Here is a 15,879-nt window from a genome sequence, read left to right on the forward strand (position 1 = left end):
TTTCTCAGCTCTCCAAAGACCAGGGCTGCTGAAGCCCCGACAGGGTGCAGTACCAAAGAAGCACGTCCCTTACCCTGGCCATGCTTGTGTTTGTTATTGATGACGATCTGCACGATGGTTCCTGACGCTTGCTGCGAATCCATGAGCGCTCCCCGGTGACTTCTGGCTCCGGGAAAGCGGGGCAGACCTCCAGCCTGTCGGCTCGGTGGGGGGTCATAGTGCGAGCGGTGGTAAGAATGTCTCTGTGAAATGACAAAGGACAAATTCAGCCCCCCCCCGAATCTACCAATGAGAAGACTGAGATGGACTTAGCTACCTTAGAAGCTGTTTGATCGTTTTTAGTGACGAGCTCTGATCTTAACTGCATGTCCACCAAAACCAACAGAGAAACTGGGATGTGGCGGAAGAATAGCGCTGGCAGCATGCTGAGATTTCTCTCTCTTCTGGCAGGAGACTGGACTAGATTCACAGACAAGCTCCTGAGGGAGAAAAATAGCCCAAAAGGGTAAAGTATCTTTCCTGCTCCCAAGAATCTCACCTTCAGGTTTAAGAATTTACACAGTCACCTGCAAGGCAAGGCAGAGTGTGATAGAGGCCACAGAAGAAGGATAAAATGCTGTGCAAATGAGGACGAGACAGAGAGCTTCTAGTTGGGGAGGGTTTGTGACCTGGGCCATGAAGCATGAGTAGACTTTTTACAGGCAGACTTGGTGAGGAATATTCCAGGCAGAGATTTCCAAGTTGAGAAGGTGTAGCAGAGAACATAGAGTCCATAAAAGGGAACAGCCGAAGGATAACATTCCAAAAGTGGGTTAGAGCCAGATCATGGAGGACTTGCAATGACAGGCTAAGAGGCGAGGACTTTATTTGGTAGGCAACAGAGGTGAGGGTGTAGAAGCCTTTCAGGGATTTATTTTTTTTAAGTATGTAAAAAAATCAGAACTGTGTTTCAAAAGCATTGAGCCCTGACAATGTGTACGGTGAACCGGATAGGAGGAAGAGGTGGGAGGCGAGTCTGGTCTGGATAACAGATACTGAGACTCCAAACGCAGGCAACGGCATGAGGGCACAGAGCAGGGCACAGATACCCCAGACGTTTTATAGACAGAAGAATGGACTGTGCAGGATGGCACTAGAATGTCAGCTCCACAGAGGTGAGGACTTTTGTTGTGTTCACTGCTGTACCTCCAGTGCCTAGAACAGTGCCCAGCATCTAGAAGGTGCTCATCAAAGCCTTGTTGAATGGACGAAGGAAAGCTGCGGTGCCTCATGAAAGTTTAGAGTCTTGTAGTACAGACAACCCCATCATTGCTCTTTCAGCAAGGGTTCAAGGCACACGATGAGCCCACTATTCTGCTACCCACCCCTCGCCCAGGAGATGAAGTAGAATGGGGTTAGAGGAGGATGGAACGGATGAAGAATAGAACCTCAAGGCTTAAAGCCCAATAACGCTGTGTGTTAGGGGTAAGGGAAGGGGGTGGGTCCCACGAAAGAAGCTTTTGCAGGCAATTACAAAGGAATATCCTTATATTCAGTGATAGAAATAGCAAGGAACATTGAGAAGGTAGTTATGGGATCCCCTAACCCCACCATCCCCTAAAACATTTACTTTAGTTATGTTCCATAGACACACATGTCGCAAACTTAGCTTTGGGAATTATTATTACTCTCCTGGTTAGGGGGCGGGGAGGCATGGGTGAGAGAAGGCGAGAGCGAACAGGAGCTGAAGTAAGAGGAAGAGAACATTATCCTATATCTAAGGAGAGCCCATGCTGGTGCATTGCTATAAAAACTCACACAAATAAGAGTTTGCACCAATTTATTATCGTGCGCACAGACAGGATTCTCAGTGCAAATATTTTTCATTCCCACAATGGCTCATATGTCTCTTTCTGCCACAGTCACTCGCATTCCACAAAGGCCATTACAGATTGTTCTGTCCTTTCTGGAGTTTGGCAAAGTTTTGCCAAAGGAACACAAGAGGGGACAGTTCGGCTGGTGGGTGTCCTACTGATGCTGGAAGGAGGGGGTTCGACGGGGCTAGAATTTGAAAGGGAAGGTAGCTGACCCAGGATAAGCTGCGAGTACAAGGAGTTCTCTGATTCATGAGGGTGAACACGAATTGAAAAGCTGTTCTTCGGTACCGGGGACTCTGATCCTGGACATATGATAAGGGGAGAAAAATGATTCAAGACACACAAAAAAGGAACACAGGGCTTTTGATCAGAGGCCAACCCAGCCCTCCCCAAACCTCATCTAAGTCTTTTATTTTACAGACAGAGAAACTGAGGCCAAGAAGAAAAGGGGTTTTATTTGGGGTGAGAGTGATAGTTGAGCTTTTGGAGACAGCAGGAGAGTGGGAGAGCGGGAAAGGAGAGAGGAAGAGGAGGACGTGGGAGAGATCACATCTGCTTAAGCTCAGGGATCCCCAAACATTTGCTTAAAAGCTGCTCCAAAGAAAAATTCTCTCCCATATAGAAGTCTGCTACAGTGTTCACAAGCACACACGCCACTGGGCGCCATCTCGGCTGCACACAGAATCACCTGGGGAGCCACAAAAACGCTAACCCCACCCCAGGGATTCCGATGGAATTGGTCTGGGGTAAGGCCTGGGCATCAGGATTTTTATATACTCCTCAGGGGACCCTAATTTGAAGCCAAGGTTGAGAATAACTGACATAAAGGATCTTCTGTTTCAGCCCCAGGGTTGGGCTGGTGGTGTGTGATTTTGATTTAGGAGTAATGGCTCTTTCAGAGTCGCTCCCCTGAATGGCCAGGGGCCGTTCTGACCTTGGAACTTATAGCGAAGGAGAAAAAGGCATTAACGCCTTGGAGTTGTAAGTGAAATTGGAGCTTATCTTTAAAACCAGCTGTGAATAGGCTGTTTGAGAGAGCAGGTCAAAACCAGTTAGGTAGAAGCGATCACATGTCTAGGCTTTGTTTTCCTCTGCTCAATATTCTGGTATTACTTGATTTACTGACTTGAAGGACTGACAAATATCTCGGGCTTCTGAGATGGCTGTTACACAGTTCTTTCCTGGTGTTGGAAAATCTCCGCCATTGAAGAAGTTACCCAGGAGTTTCTTCTTTACTTGTTCTAAGGTCTAAGATATAAGGGTTTTATCGGCAGAAACAGGAAAACATGAAAGTTTAGAAATGGCCTCAGAAGTGCCTTCCTCGTTCTGATCCTACGCTACAGTTTTGCAAGATGTTACCATTGGGGGAAACTGGGGAAAGGGCGCATGCCATCTCTCTGTGTTCTCTCTTACAATTGCAAGTGAATCTACATTTACTCACAAAATTAAAAGTTTAATTTAAAAAATGTCTTCAGAATTCATTCGAATCCACACAGCCATGAGCACGTTACACCTCAGTCATGAGTAACCTAGGACTATCCCTGTCTGGGAGATACTTAGGCCAGTTTCCTATCCAGAGCGTTGTTCTGAAAATGTGAATGAGACATGGATTTTTATGTGTTTCATATTGTTTCTATGCCAAATTCTTTCACTTTTCTAACGGTAAATCTCTGAGTAATCTATTGGGGGCAAAATCGGAGTTTGGCTGTTGTCCAGGACAAAATTATGCCTGCTTTCATGTTTTGGCTTTCCACCCTGTGCCTACTTCTCTCTCCTCACATTCCTCCCCCCCACCCCACCCCACCCCCACACACTTCCCCCGATGGTACAGGGACCAGTTCATATGAAGTTATGATCTGGAAATCAAACAGAAACCATTTCAGGTTTTTACAAAGTAGTCATCGTTAAACCACTGGTTCTCCTTTTTGTGCACTTCGTAAAACTTGGTTAAAATGATGGTTTTGCGCCCACTTGGCAAAATAAACCAATCAGCTGTGTTTCTGTTGACCCAAGGTTGTGATGGTTCCCTAGGAATAGGAACAGTCTACTAAAAGGGACACTACTGAATCAGAAATGTGTTTTTTTCTCCCATGTGGAAAGTTGGGCCTGCAAATGCTTTTCAGAAGGGATTCTCCTACCTTCTAATAAGTTGGAAGAATTTCTCTCTGATTTGGGACAAAGTCCTATGCATTAACATTAAGGAAAAGCCCCACCCCCACCCCCTGCCTTTGCAACACACACACATACATTTCACTCTACCTTCCACGCCCGTTCATTCAACACATATTTATTGGGTGCCAACTATGTGCCAGGTACATACTTTTCTGTTACTACAGATGCTATTTATTATTTAAATCATATCCCGCAATATCTATCCCTTGTAGAACAAAGGAAAATATTTATTTATAATAAAGTGGAACCATCTGGACATTTTGGCCTACCAGGCGCAAATGTTCATTTCTAAAGATAAGTCTTGAACTGCTTTGAAAATCTATAACTCTTTCAAGGCCCTGCCTTCTATATCTGACCTCTTTTGCTACGGGAAGTATCAGATTAAGTCCAGCCCTATGACCAGCAGTTCAGGAAGAACAACGAGGCTGAAAGACAATGATGGAGGTGGGGACAGCATGAGACAAAGTCAAGAAGAAAGACCACTGAGGGGCCATAGTGCTTAGTGTTGGGGGCTAAGGCACCCAGCTTAAGGTGACTGAGACCTAACTTTGGCTTAGAATGGCATCTGGTTGACAGCTACTAATTTAGCCACTCTCGACTTCCTACCATGATTAAAAAAAAAAAATTGGGGCTGAGGAAATTCACAACACAGAACAGGGAGACTGACATCATCTCCCATCAGGATCTGGAAGGAATCTCACTTAGTATAAAGCAGATACACTGCTGGATGGAGAAAGTCTTTCCTCGGGGTCTATGTTAACCCACAAACTGGGAAGCCCACGCTCTCTTGCAGGAGTGCCGCTTTTTTGAGATATCCAGAGTATTATTCTCCACTCCATTCACAAATCCTTCTCCATTCATTTGGAAACAAGAATGTCTAGAAAAGAATATGACTAGACAATAAAACAAATACAAATCCTTTCATCTCCTTGCTGAGGGTGTTGGCAAGCTGGGGGCATGCAGGTCAGAAGTGGCATATGTGATGGCCTTAGCCACACTGTGACGTTGGTATTGATCATTTTATTAGGTCCTGGATCAACACCTCCTTCCATACCCTCATGATTCTTGGGCCTGACCTATAATTCCATAGACTCTTGCCCTAATATCCAATGTTTGTTGAGAACTAATTTCCAAGGTTTTAAAAATCATTTAAATTTGATTTATTACAAAACTAATTCATGCTCATTGAAAAATATCAAATAATACATAAGATACAAAATTAAAAATCAAATGTTACCTTTCCTCCTGCCCACTTGTACCCCTCTGAGAGTATCACAATTAATATATTGGTATGTGACCTTCTAGATCTTTTCATATGCATTTACTCACATGCACACACAATTTTTACATAAGGAAATGATAGTATAAATTGTATCCTGCACCTTGTTTTGTTTACATACTATATCTTGGCGATCCCTCCACTTTACTACATTTTGACGTACCACATTCTTTTTAACAAATGTATGGTGTCCTATAGATTGGGTGTGTTTAACCAAACCCCTATAGATAGCATTTAGGTTGTCTCCATTTGTCTTGCTTTTATGAAAATAATTCTACGTTGAATGCTCTGTATGCTTCTTTTGTATGAGGGTATGATGAATACCCATTTATTTGCAACGAATGCCTTGGTACATTTTGTACTTTTTGTACACTCTTTTTATTGGATGAAAGATTCTTTAAATTCTATAGTGTTTTACCATTTTCAAAAGTTTCACACTCATGATTTCATACAATCCCATATGGACTCATATAAAGTCCCTTAATGTGATAGATCCTTTGAACCGGAACATCTTCTTTTTCTGATTTTTAGAGGTTTGAAGTGTTGCTCTACTTAGACATATATTTCTTGGAGGGATTCTCTTTTGTTAATTACTTCAAAATAAAAAGGAATAAGAGACGCTACTACTATACATAAAGAGATGCCCACTCATACGGCTTATTCTGAGATTAGCACCAAGAAGAGAAATGAGAAGATGTTGCAGGTTGAGAAAGGGAATCTGGCTGCTACCTTTCCTTTCTTCCAGCTGTATGACTGAGAGCCTAAGGCTTAGAGGAGGTTTCTATGGACATGTCCAAGGTACCTGTGCCCAAAGGATGGGCTGACCTACCTTACGATCCCACAGAAGGTCCTCACTGTTGAGGCTGGGGGTGGTGACTTGCCTTCCTTACAGAAGACAAAGGTTTGGCAAGTCATCCCGAAAGGGTACCAACTTCTAATCTAGATGAAGGGTGCCTAAGGGCTGGGCTATGATTTCTTCATGTTCATGTCCTGGCCCCAGTTACCAATTATACAATGCACTTAAATGGTTCCAGGTTGGTGATGATGGCATTCACACTTCTGAGGAAAGGGAAGAAAAATGGTGTTAGAGGTGGGCCCTTTTATGGCATTGCTGGGACAGTACCCATGGAGGGAGGGAAGTCTGGCCTGATGCTGTGAAGTATTGAATTATTTGAGCTATTCACACTTACTGCTTCTCTGTTGGCAGGTTGCCTGAAGATATCACCATCAGAATGTTCCCACGACAATTCTCCATCCCCTGTTTATTAAAAAGAAATAAAGAATTATAATACATAGAAGGGGAAAATATTAACCTGTGACCCAGTTAACATTTTGGGTTCTATGATCCCAAGGTTCTTTACATATTTTAGCTGTTGTGGCTGTCCTTCAAACAGCAATGTTGAAAGATTTCTCCCTGGGTGTGCCTCATTTTTCAAGACAACTCCGAAGAAAGTTGCCACTTTCTAAAACAGACCATCCAGCAATATTACACAGAATTTGGAAAATAAAAGGGAAAATAATCACTTTCCACTGTAATATAGCCATCATTGTCACATTTGCTTATTTTATTCTGAAGACAGTTAAGTCTTTTACAGGTCATATTCAACTTGTGTTTAAACTACCCTTCAAAAGTGAGAGTTTTGAGGATTTAGTCTGTCATGGTTTGTTAAATTCACCATTATGCCTCTGAGAAGTTATGACTTGATCTGAAAGTTAAGGTAAAACTTGCTGTGGCTAAAGTGTTTACATAACCCATATCTTCTATTTTTGTCTGAGACACCTTTCTCTGGGTCTCCACAGCCCACTTTGTGAACAGCGAATCCCTATCGTTGCTGTCTTCCAGACTAACTGCTTTTGGGGGAAGATTTTACTTTCAGCCTTCAGAAAAGCAAACTCACAACAGATATGGATATTCCTCAGCTGACTAAAGATAAAAAATAAGAGGATAATCTCCAAAAATACTGCCTTGTATCATCTATGACCAAACAAGCAGATGGGAAGAGCTCGGTCTTAGAGATATTTGCACCACTCTAAATCAGTACTATTTGTGTGTGTGTGTGTGTGTGTGTACCTGGTTGAGGATAACCCAATATCTGTTCAACCATATATTTCATGGGATAACACGGAATACAAAAATGTATAAACATTAAGAATTTTCTATTCTAATTCATCTCCCAAGCTTTCAAAACCTAACTCTAACTAGTAATGTGTTACTGGTTCAAGTACTGTTACTGGTTTAGGGCTGGAAAAAGACCTCAAGATTAATTTGATACTAATATTATCATCAGGTAGCAACATAAAACATAGCATGGCTTTAACCTCCATGATTCAAAGATCATCTTATGGAAAAAAATTATGAATTTTGAAGATTTAACTATGATTGCTACATTCATCTTCCTAAAACACCACTTTGATTATATAATCGTATCATTTCCTGATCAAAAAAAACCCTCAGTGGGTCCCCATCTAAGACTATCTATTATCAGCCCCCACCTCATCTTTACTGAGCACCTACCTCCGACCCAACTATCTTAGCTACTCTACAATGGGAACCCTTTGACCTCTTTACTCTTCATTGAAACTGTGGCCCCCATTCTTGGTTCCATGTTTTTGCTCATGTTATTTTTCTTCTGAAATTACTTTCCCAGCTCCCACACTCTGTAGCTCCTGTATGACCAGAAAAACCATGAAGGTTTTCCTCCTCTACAAAGTCTTCCTCAAGTTCTCCCACATATTTCTGATTGCCTAAAGGACTTAGCATTCTGTAGCCTTAGAGATGTACAGGACTTCAGGCATAATTTTGTCCAACTGTTCCATGTAACAGGTGGAGAAACCAAGGCTCAGAGAGAGCAAGGAGCCATTTACTCACATAGCGAGTTGATGAGAGCTTACAACCCAAATCTCAGATTTCCTGGTTCCCAAATAAGTATGTCTATTCTATAAGAGCAGGGTTTATTATTTGTGTTATTAATGGCTGTATCACCATGATCTATAACGGTGCCTGACACATAATAGTCACTCAATAAATACTCATCAAATGATAGATTTGGGAGGCCTTCTCTCATCACCTATCTAAAATTTCAAATCCCCTCTGATACTTCTTATCCCCCCTCTTTGCTTTTTGATCTTAGGACTCAACAGTATCTTACAGTTTATACATTTTATTTGTTGTCTTCTTTCTCCCACTAGAATGCTCCTATGAGAACGAGGATTTTTGTCTATCATGTTCACTGATGTAACCCGCAGCACCGAGAACAGTGCTGGGCACATAGTACTTATTCAAAATTTCTTGAATGAATGAATACTTAAACAGTTTACAATATTTTCTTCTGTTAAATGTTTCTTGAGCCTGCCTTGTCTCCCTAAAGAGACTGTAAATCCCTTGAAACCAAGGACCATGTCTTAGACCTCCCTCTGTGTCACCTACATCACTGGTTCTCAAAGTGTGGTCTCCGGACCAGCAACATCAGCATAAATTGGGAACTTGTTAGAAATGCAAAATTTTGGACCCCACCCCATACCTAGTAAGTCAGAAACTCTGGGGTGTGGGGGTCAGTGATCTGGGTACACATCAGGTACTCAGTATATGTACTGAGTTGAACTTCAGTAAAAAATACAGAATTAAGTACTTAGCCAATAGCATACCTGCCTCTTCCTGGTTATTCCATGTCTGAGTAAAGATGGTAGACAAAGATTACACTCAGACTATCTGGAAACCCTGACTAACTTTGTAAGAGTGAAGATGCTTTCACCTTTGTTTATGTCAAAAAATAATGCCCAAGTCATAATGGCCATCATTAAAAAGTCCACAAATACTAAATGTTGGAGAGGGTGTGGAGAAAAGGGAACCCTCTTACGCTGTTGATGGGGAATGTAAATTGGTGTAGCCACTATGAAGAACAGTATGGAGGTTCCTCAAAAAGCTAAAAATAGAGTTGCCATATGACCCAGCAATCCCACTTCTGGGTATATACCCAGACAAAACTATGATTCGAAAAGACACATGCACCCCAATGTTCACAGCAGGACGATTTACAATAGCCAAGACACGGAAACAACCTAAATGTCCATCAACAGATGAATGGATAAAGAAGATGTGGTACATATATACAATGGAATATTACTCAGCCATAAAAAAGAAGGAAATTTGCAGCAACATGGATGGACCTAGAGATTATCATACTAAGTGAAGTAAGTCAGAAAGAGAAGTCTAGACAACTACCATATGATATCACTTATATGTGGAACCTAAAATACAACACGAAACAGAAACAGACTCACAGACACAGAGAACAGACTTGTGGTTGCCAAGAGGGAGCTGAGGTGGGGGAGGGAAAGATTGGGAGTTTGGGATTAGCAGATGCAAAACAGTATACACAGGATGGATAAACAACAAGATCCTACTGTATAGCACAGGGAACCATATTCAATATTCTGTGATAAACCATAATGGAAAGGAGTATGAAAAAAAAAAAAAAAAATATATATATATATATATATATATATATATATATATAACTGAACTGCTTTGCTGCACAGCAGAAATTAACACAACATTGTAAATCAACTATACTTCAATAAAATTTTTTTAAAAGAAAATAATAATGCCCCAAAGTCAGTTAACATACATTGAACACTTCTTGGGTGGAAAACTCGATACTAAGGCAGAAAGAGAAGAGAAATCAGGGCTGGACCCTTGCCCTCAAGACATTTACAACCTGTTTGGAGGGACAGGAAATCAATATAGAAAAGAGCCTAAAAAACACATGCACAGAGTAGCAACTGGAAACACAAATGGAATATACGTGCTTAGGAGATATTGAATGTGTGGAGTGAGCAGTCAGATGTAATCGTGGAAAGCATCCCCAAAGAACTGTTAAGTCATGTTTTTAGAAGTAGATACTGCAGGGTATAAACAGTCGTATGGGCAGAAGGTATTGCCAACTGGAGGGAAAGGCATTTGCAAAGGACCGGAGCTTTGGAAATAGCAAGTCACACAGTGGACACAGCAAGCAAGGTGTGGCTTGAGTGGAAACTTCAGAAGTGAAACAAGAGAAAGGGGGCTGGTGGAGAGATAGAAAGGAAAGGAAGGAGGGTGGGAGGGAGCAAGGGAGGGGGACGGGTTGTTGAGATAACAGGGTGGTAAATAATTCCTGTGTGGACTTCGAAAAGAGGCTGAAGAATTCATATTTGATCCCGTTACTGATTTTTAGGTAGAGGTGCATATGGTATAAATGATATTTGTGGAAGCTTATCCCGGCAAGGGAGTGCTGACTGGTTGGGGAGTAATTGGAATCTGGGAGGCCAACCAGGAAGCTATTGTAGTAACATGTGATAGGTCATGAGAATCTAGATGGAGAAGAAGGGGTGAATCACACTACTGCGGATAACAAGAAAATGATAAGACCCTGATGGAATATTTGATAAAGGAGGAGGAAGGCAAAGGAGAAAGTATAAAATGACTCTAGGGTTGCAATCTGGAGAGCTGGGGAATGGCTCTGCCCTCGACAGTGACTGAGTGGGTATGGACTTGGATTTACTTGTTCCGTTTTAGCTGGCAGTGATGGGTCTAAGCTATGTCCTGAGCCAAATGAAAATATGGGACCAGAGAGAAGATTTGAAACCAGAAAAGATTTGCCAGCAAAATGGCAAAACAAAATGTAAACGCTATAGTGTGTGGTTTCAAGCCTAATCAAAGTAGCCGAAAGAGAACAAATAACAAAAGAAAAATGAGACAATAGCTCTCCTCATGAAATGCCCTTTTTAAATGCAGATTTAATGATTGGTATTGACATGAAATGTTTATTCAGCATGACCTTCTAAGAAGCTCAATTTATTGCATTTAGACCCTAGAGTCTTAAAAGGGCTTTTAAAGAGTATCTTTAAATACTTAATAGTCCAGACAGAATCTTAAAGCAATATAGAAGCATACAGTCCCTGTTAAATAAGCAGAGAGGCAAGATAGCAAAGCAACGAGGCAAGTCAGTTACCACACAGACTATTAAATACCCTGTAATACAAGTTCAGATGAATGTGTCATAACCACCTAAGCATTTGCAGACAGTTATGTGTACCTAAATTTGAACTATTTCACTTCATCAAAAACTACTGGAGCCATTACTTCCGTGTGTGTGTGTGTGTGTGTGTGTGTGTGTGTGTGTGTGTATTCTCTCAGTATTTTCATTGCCTTTGAGCTTTCAAAGTCTTCAAAATGGCATTCTCTAAGCTTGCATGTTCTGTAAGTAGCCACTAAAGGTTTCAACATTTTAGTTGTTTTATACATGAACCACAGTTAAACTTGAATTATCTTCTCAGATGTTCACATTAGTGGTTCTTTAGGCTGGGGCAGGGTCTATCTGGAGAGCTGAAAATAGGTTGGTCCATTTACAATCTTATACCTTATACCTTAGATATTATAACGTAGATATACATACATAAAATACATAAAAGAAAAAAGTAGGCACCAAAGCCCTAAAAAAAACCTGTTTCTGTGCTTTTTTTCCTGATTCACTGGACAAATTATCTTGAGTGAGAGGAAGCCTCTTTTTTCAGCCAAGTCATTAAAAAAAAAAAGAAAAACAATGATTCTAATGGAGACAGATGGATTCTAGCTAATTCCGAGAAGCAACAAGATGTAATTTTAACCGATTTTTAAAACCAAAATGAAAAACAACTCTAGTGTACTGTATGTCAAACAATATTCATTTAACCTTAAAAGCCACATGTGTTGTTTATTCAAACCTCAATTATACTCTGAGTGGTACCCTATGGAGATAGAATGGCTTGGCTTTCTGGTAATGGGAGAAATGGAGAACAAGTATTTGAAAAATGGTCAAGAGCTAGGCTAAAATTCAGACTGTTTATAACTCCCGTTGCTCCCATTAATCTCTGGTTGGCCGGAGCAGGTCACAGAAGTAAACCCTGTTCTCTCAAGAAGACTAAGTGTACAATGAGATTATGAGATACCATGAAGATCAACCTCAGACAGCAAAACTACGCCAGCGTGTGGCCACTTCTGAACCACATACAACATCATAAATAGGGTGCCCATAGGTCCTGATTTACCTGGGACAGCCCAGTTTTATGCCTGTTTCTCTGACAGGCATAATTATTAAGATTGCCTCTCTCACTTTCAAAAGTGTCTCGGTTTGGACAATAAATTATATGGTTACTCTAATCATAAGGCAGGTAGAAATTTTAAATGAGTCCCCGAGACGGGGGGAAGTGATCTCCGTGACAAGGGAAACTGATCTCTGTATTTTCAGAGGAACAAGTTGAAATCAGCAGAATCAAGGCAAATGGTTAAGGGTTTTTGAGGAAAAGTGGGAGAGGGCAGAGAGGAAGAAACTGATGGTGAAGTCTCCACCTACTACTTGCCAGGTTCCCTGGTGGGCCACTTTACAGCCAGTACTCAATACCCAAGCTGAAGACGAAAGAGGGGATGGAAGCAGATGGCTCTGGGGAGGCTTCCATCAAATATCTACTTCTACAAGTTCTGTGGAGAGGGATGAAGCATGCTGAAATTTGAGGGAAGCTTTAAAGAACACTGGTATAAGGATTCGGCATTGGTAGACATGTGAGCTCCCAATAATGATATATAGTATTGAAGATGCCCTCCAGTGTCTCATAAAGTGGACAGTCAGTTTTTTTAGAAAATACCTTGTTGTCAAATAAAGCACTTTATTGCCTGGGCTGCCAATACAAGCTCTTAGCGTTTTAAACAAAATATCTGCTTGAGAAATACTAAGACACGGACAAGGGAGGTGGGGGGACTCCTGTCCACAGTGGCAAGCCAAATCCAAAGAAGAGTACTAAAGTATCTAGAAAAATCAGAAATGTGTGTTTTTTGAAAAGTGCATTGTGAGAGTGCATATGTTTGCAGGAAGGCATCATGGGAGAGGAAATAAAGCAACTTAGCCAGTGCCCACGACCCACATTCTGCTCTTTCAATGGAGATGTGGTTAAACAGATCCAAGTTCATGGTTAGAAATGGGGTCTTTGCGTCCCAGAGTGGTCCCAATGAATCTGCTGGAAGTGTTAGCATATCTGGCCCCTGGGAGCACAGTCACCACAAAGTCTGCTCCTCCCGGTAGCCTCAGAGTTAAGAGTGCCGGAGGTTGCTTCACATCCCCAAGCTGAGAGGCATCATAGTAATAACGGCGAAGAAAACAGCCTGGAGCCAGACTGCGTGGGTCCAAATTCTGGCTCTGCCCCTTCTCACCTGTGTGGCTCTGGACAAGTGAATGAACCTGTCTGTGCCTCAGCTGATAAAATGGAGACAATAATACATATCCCATAGGGTTGTGAAGAGAAAATGAATTAGTATATGCAAAGAGCTTAGAAGAGCGCCTGGTACACTGTTATGTCAGTGTTAGCTATTATTCCCCCTCCCTCTTCTTCCCATCCTTTCCCTCCACTTCTTCCTTCTTCTCAAGAGTAGCTTACAAAGGGGAAAACCCAACTTAAGGGACCCTCACAAGGGTACTATGCATTTAACAAAGGAAAGCGTCTGTATTAAACAAACAAGTGAAGCCTAGCGGAAAGAGAAAATTTATGCCCACACCTAGAAAAGGAATCATATCATTTCTAAAGTCAGGGTCCTGGAGATACCCAAATAATTAAAACGGTTGCAGAGATTCCTTCAGCTCATTCCTTCTAAACTAATGATGAGACTTCTCATCATTATGCTAGTCCTCTCCTCCTTTTCATCTTTATTTAGAAAAGGAGTTTGCGTTTTAATTAAGCCCCCTTTTCTCTCTTGGCTTAAAGTGATGCTTGAGAGGACAGATATCTGCTTCTTTGGGAGGCAGTGCAATTTACATACTCATAAAGTGGAGAGGTAAAACTCCAAGTACCCAAATAAAGTACAGTCCTGTGCTACCACATTCATAAATGGAAAATAGCAAGCGGGATGGAAAGGGGAAACTCAGTGATCCACCAATGCTTACTGTCTTGTCAACCTGGAAATGAAAAGCTGTCAGTTTAAGGTCCTTCTTCTTTCCACTTTGGCTTCCTGGCCCCATCCAAAGAGGACTGGACTACTTGGTGGGAGAAGGAGACGTGGGTCTGGTTTTAATAGCCAAAGCTAAGGGAAAAGTGGATGTAGCTATTCCAGCAATTTGCTTAAACCAACTGGATAGTTATATCAATTTTCCACTTTGCCTGCGCCATGGAGACCTGGACTTTGTAAGTTCTTACAGTTATAATGTAGATAATATTCAAATATGATTCCTCTGCCTATCACTCTTCTTTCTCTTTTTCCTCTGTTTATACTGTCAGTCAAGAAATCAGATTAATTTCCATAAATGTTGAAGTCTAATTTCATGAAAACTATTCTAATAAGAGTAATGGGCATACCCAGCGGTGTGTTTCTGGGCAGTCATGGCATCCCTTGAAGTAGTTAGAAGGACAAGGCTGAAAGAAGAGTGGCTTTCACCACCCGTGAAGAAATAATTGCTCTGAAATGCTTCACTGGGAATTTCTTATTTTTATTGTAGAGCCAGACTCATACACACATGAAAAACCCTCCAACCCAGCAACAGGATGGGGCATTATTGACCTTGACAGGATATCCCAGATGGCCAGTTAAGAATCATCACTCTTAATTTGTTAAACCAGTATGAAAGTCAATGCTGTCCCATCCACCGTCTAAGGGGTTTTCTGTCCAAGAAGAAACATTCTAGACATAAAAGACATGCCAGGAAGGAACATGATGACCTCAGAGGGGTGGGAGTCCTGTGATAGTCAGCAAGCATGTGGAGGTGAATTCTGAGTGCAAGGGATGGAAAGAGAACAAAAACCACCTGAAGGTTTCCATAGAAGGAGAAAGCTTCCAGTTGCGGTTTAGAAGAAGAGGAGAGGTAGACAAGGATAGAAAATCCCTAAGATGGTCCCTAAGATGAACATGAATGACTCACTTTTGAAAAGGAATTACTAGTCGTAGTCAGACTCTTCTATAGCTATGAAAAGATTGGAGTGTTTCAATACATTTTGAAGTTTAGGTGACACATACAAAGTAGTGTTTCTCATTAGCAATGTTTCCTTCCTATCATTATGACCAGGAGATGGTAGTGTTTCTGTAGAAAATGTGGGCAAAACCAAAAAGAGCTCTAGACTGATATGTGAGGATCTATATTTGGAGTGTTATTTTCTCTAGTTTCCTGTGATTTTGAAAACTTTGGTAGATTTCTGTGATGTTAAAAAAATCAAATACCTCACATACCACTTCCCTCGAGATCTCTGGGTTCCAGCCAAGATGGCGTCTGAGGTGTAATTTTGCTACTTTTTGGAAAGAGAAATCAAGAGTCTTACATAAAATGGCAGTTGTCTTGAACACTGACAAATTGCCTTTAAACAGTTGCTTCCAGTTTCAGTCACCTTGAAGGAGTTAGCAAAAATATCTCAATTTCATAAAAAGAGATGCAATTTTCATGCTGGGCTCACTGGAGATGTTTTGGAGAAATGGGCTTGGGATGAGTAAATTGTGAGGTCAGTTATTTCTCCTGCCTCCCTCCCTAGCCAGGACTGCACTTGGAGTGCTTGTCAAAAGCTTTTCATAACTGTGGCTCTCTT

At 41.4% G+C, this 15,879-nt stretch overlaps 1 protein-coding gene across 8 annotated transcripts in view; it reads right to left on the reverse strand.

The window, feature by feature from the left end:
* The window catches only part of CHRDL1 (chordin like 1), a gene marked incomplete at both ends in the record, with an annotated part of 112,630 nt that overhangs the window by 15,950 nt on the left and 80,801 nt on the right, over positions 1-15,879 (reverse strand). For all 8 annotated transcript variants that reach the window (XM_082864137.1, XM_082864144.1, XM_082864140.1 and 5 more), the window contains 2 exons: positions 74-242; positions 6,498-6,565. In XM_082864137.1, the coding sequence (XP_082720263.1) occupies positions 74-242; positions 6,498-6,565 (237 nt within the window). The remainder of the gene's footprint in view (positions 1-73; positions 243-6,497; positions 6,566-15,879) is intronic.

Source organism: Leucopleurus acutus (genome assembly GCF_964270905.1).
Source record: "Leucopleurus acutus genome assembly, chromosome: X".
Taxonomy (NCBI): domain Eukaryota; kingdom Metazoa; phylum Chordata; class Mammalia; order Artiodactyla; family Delphinidae; genus Leucopleurus; species Leucopleurus acutus.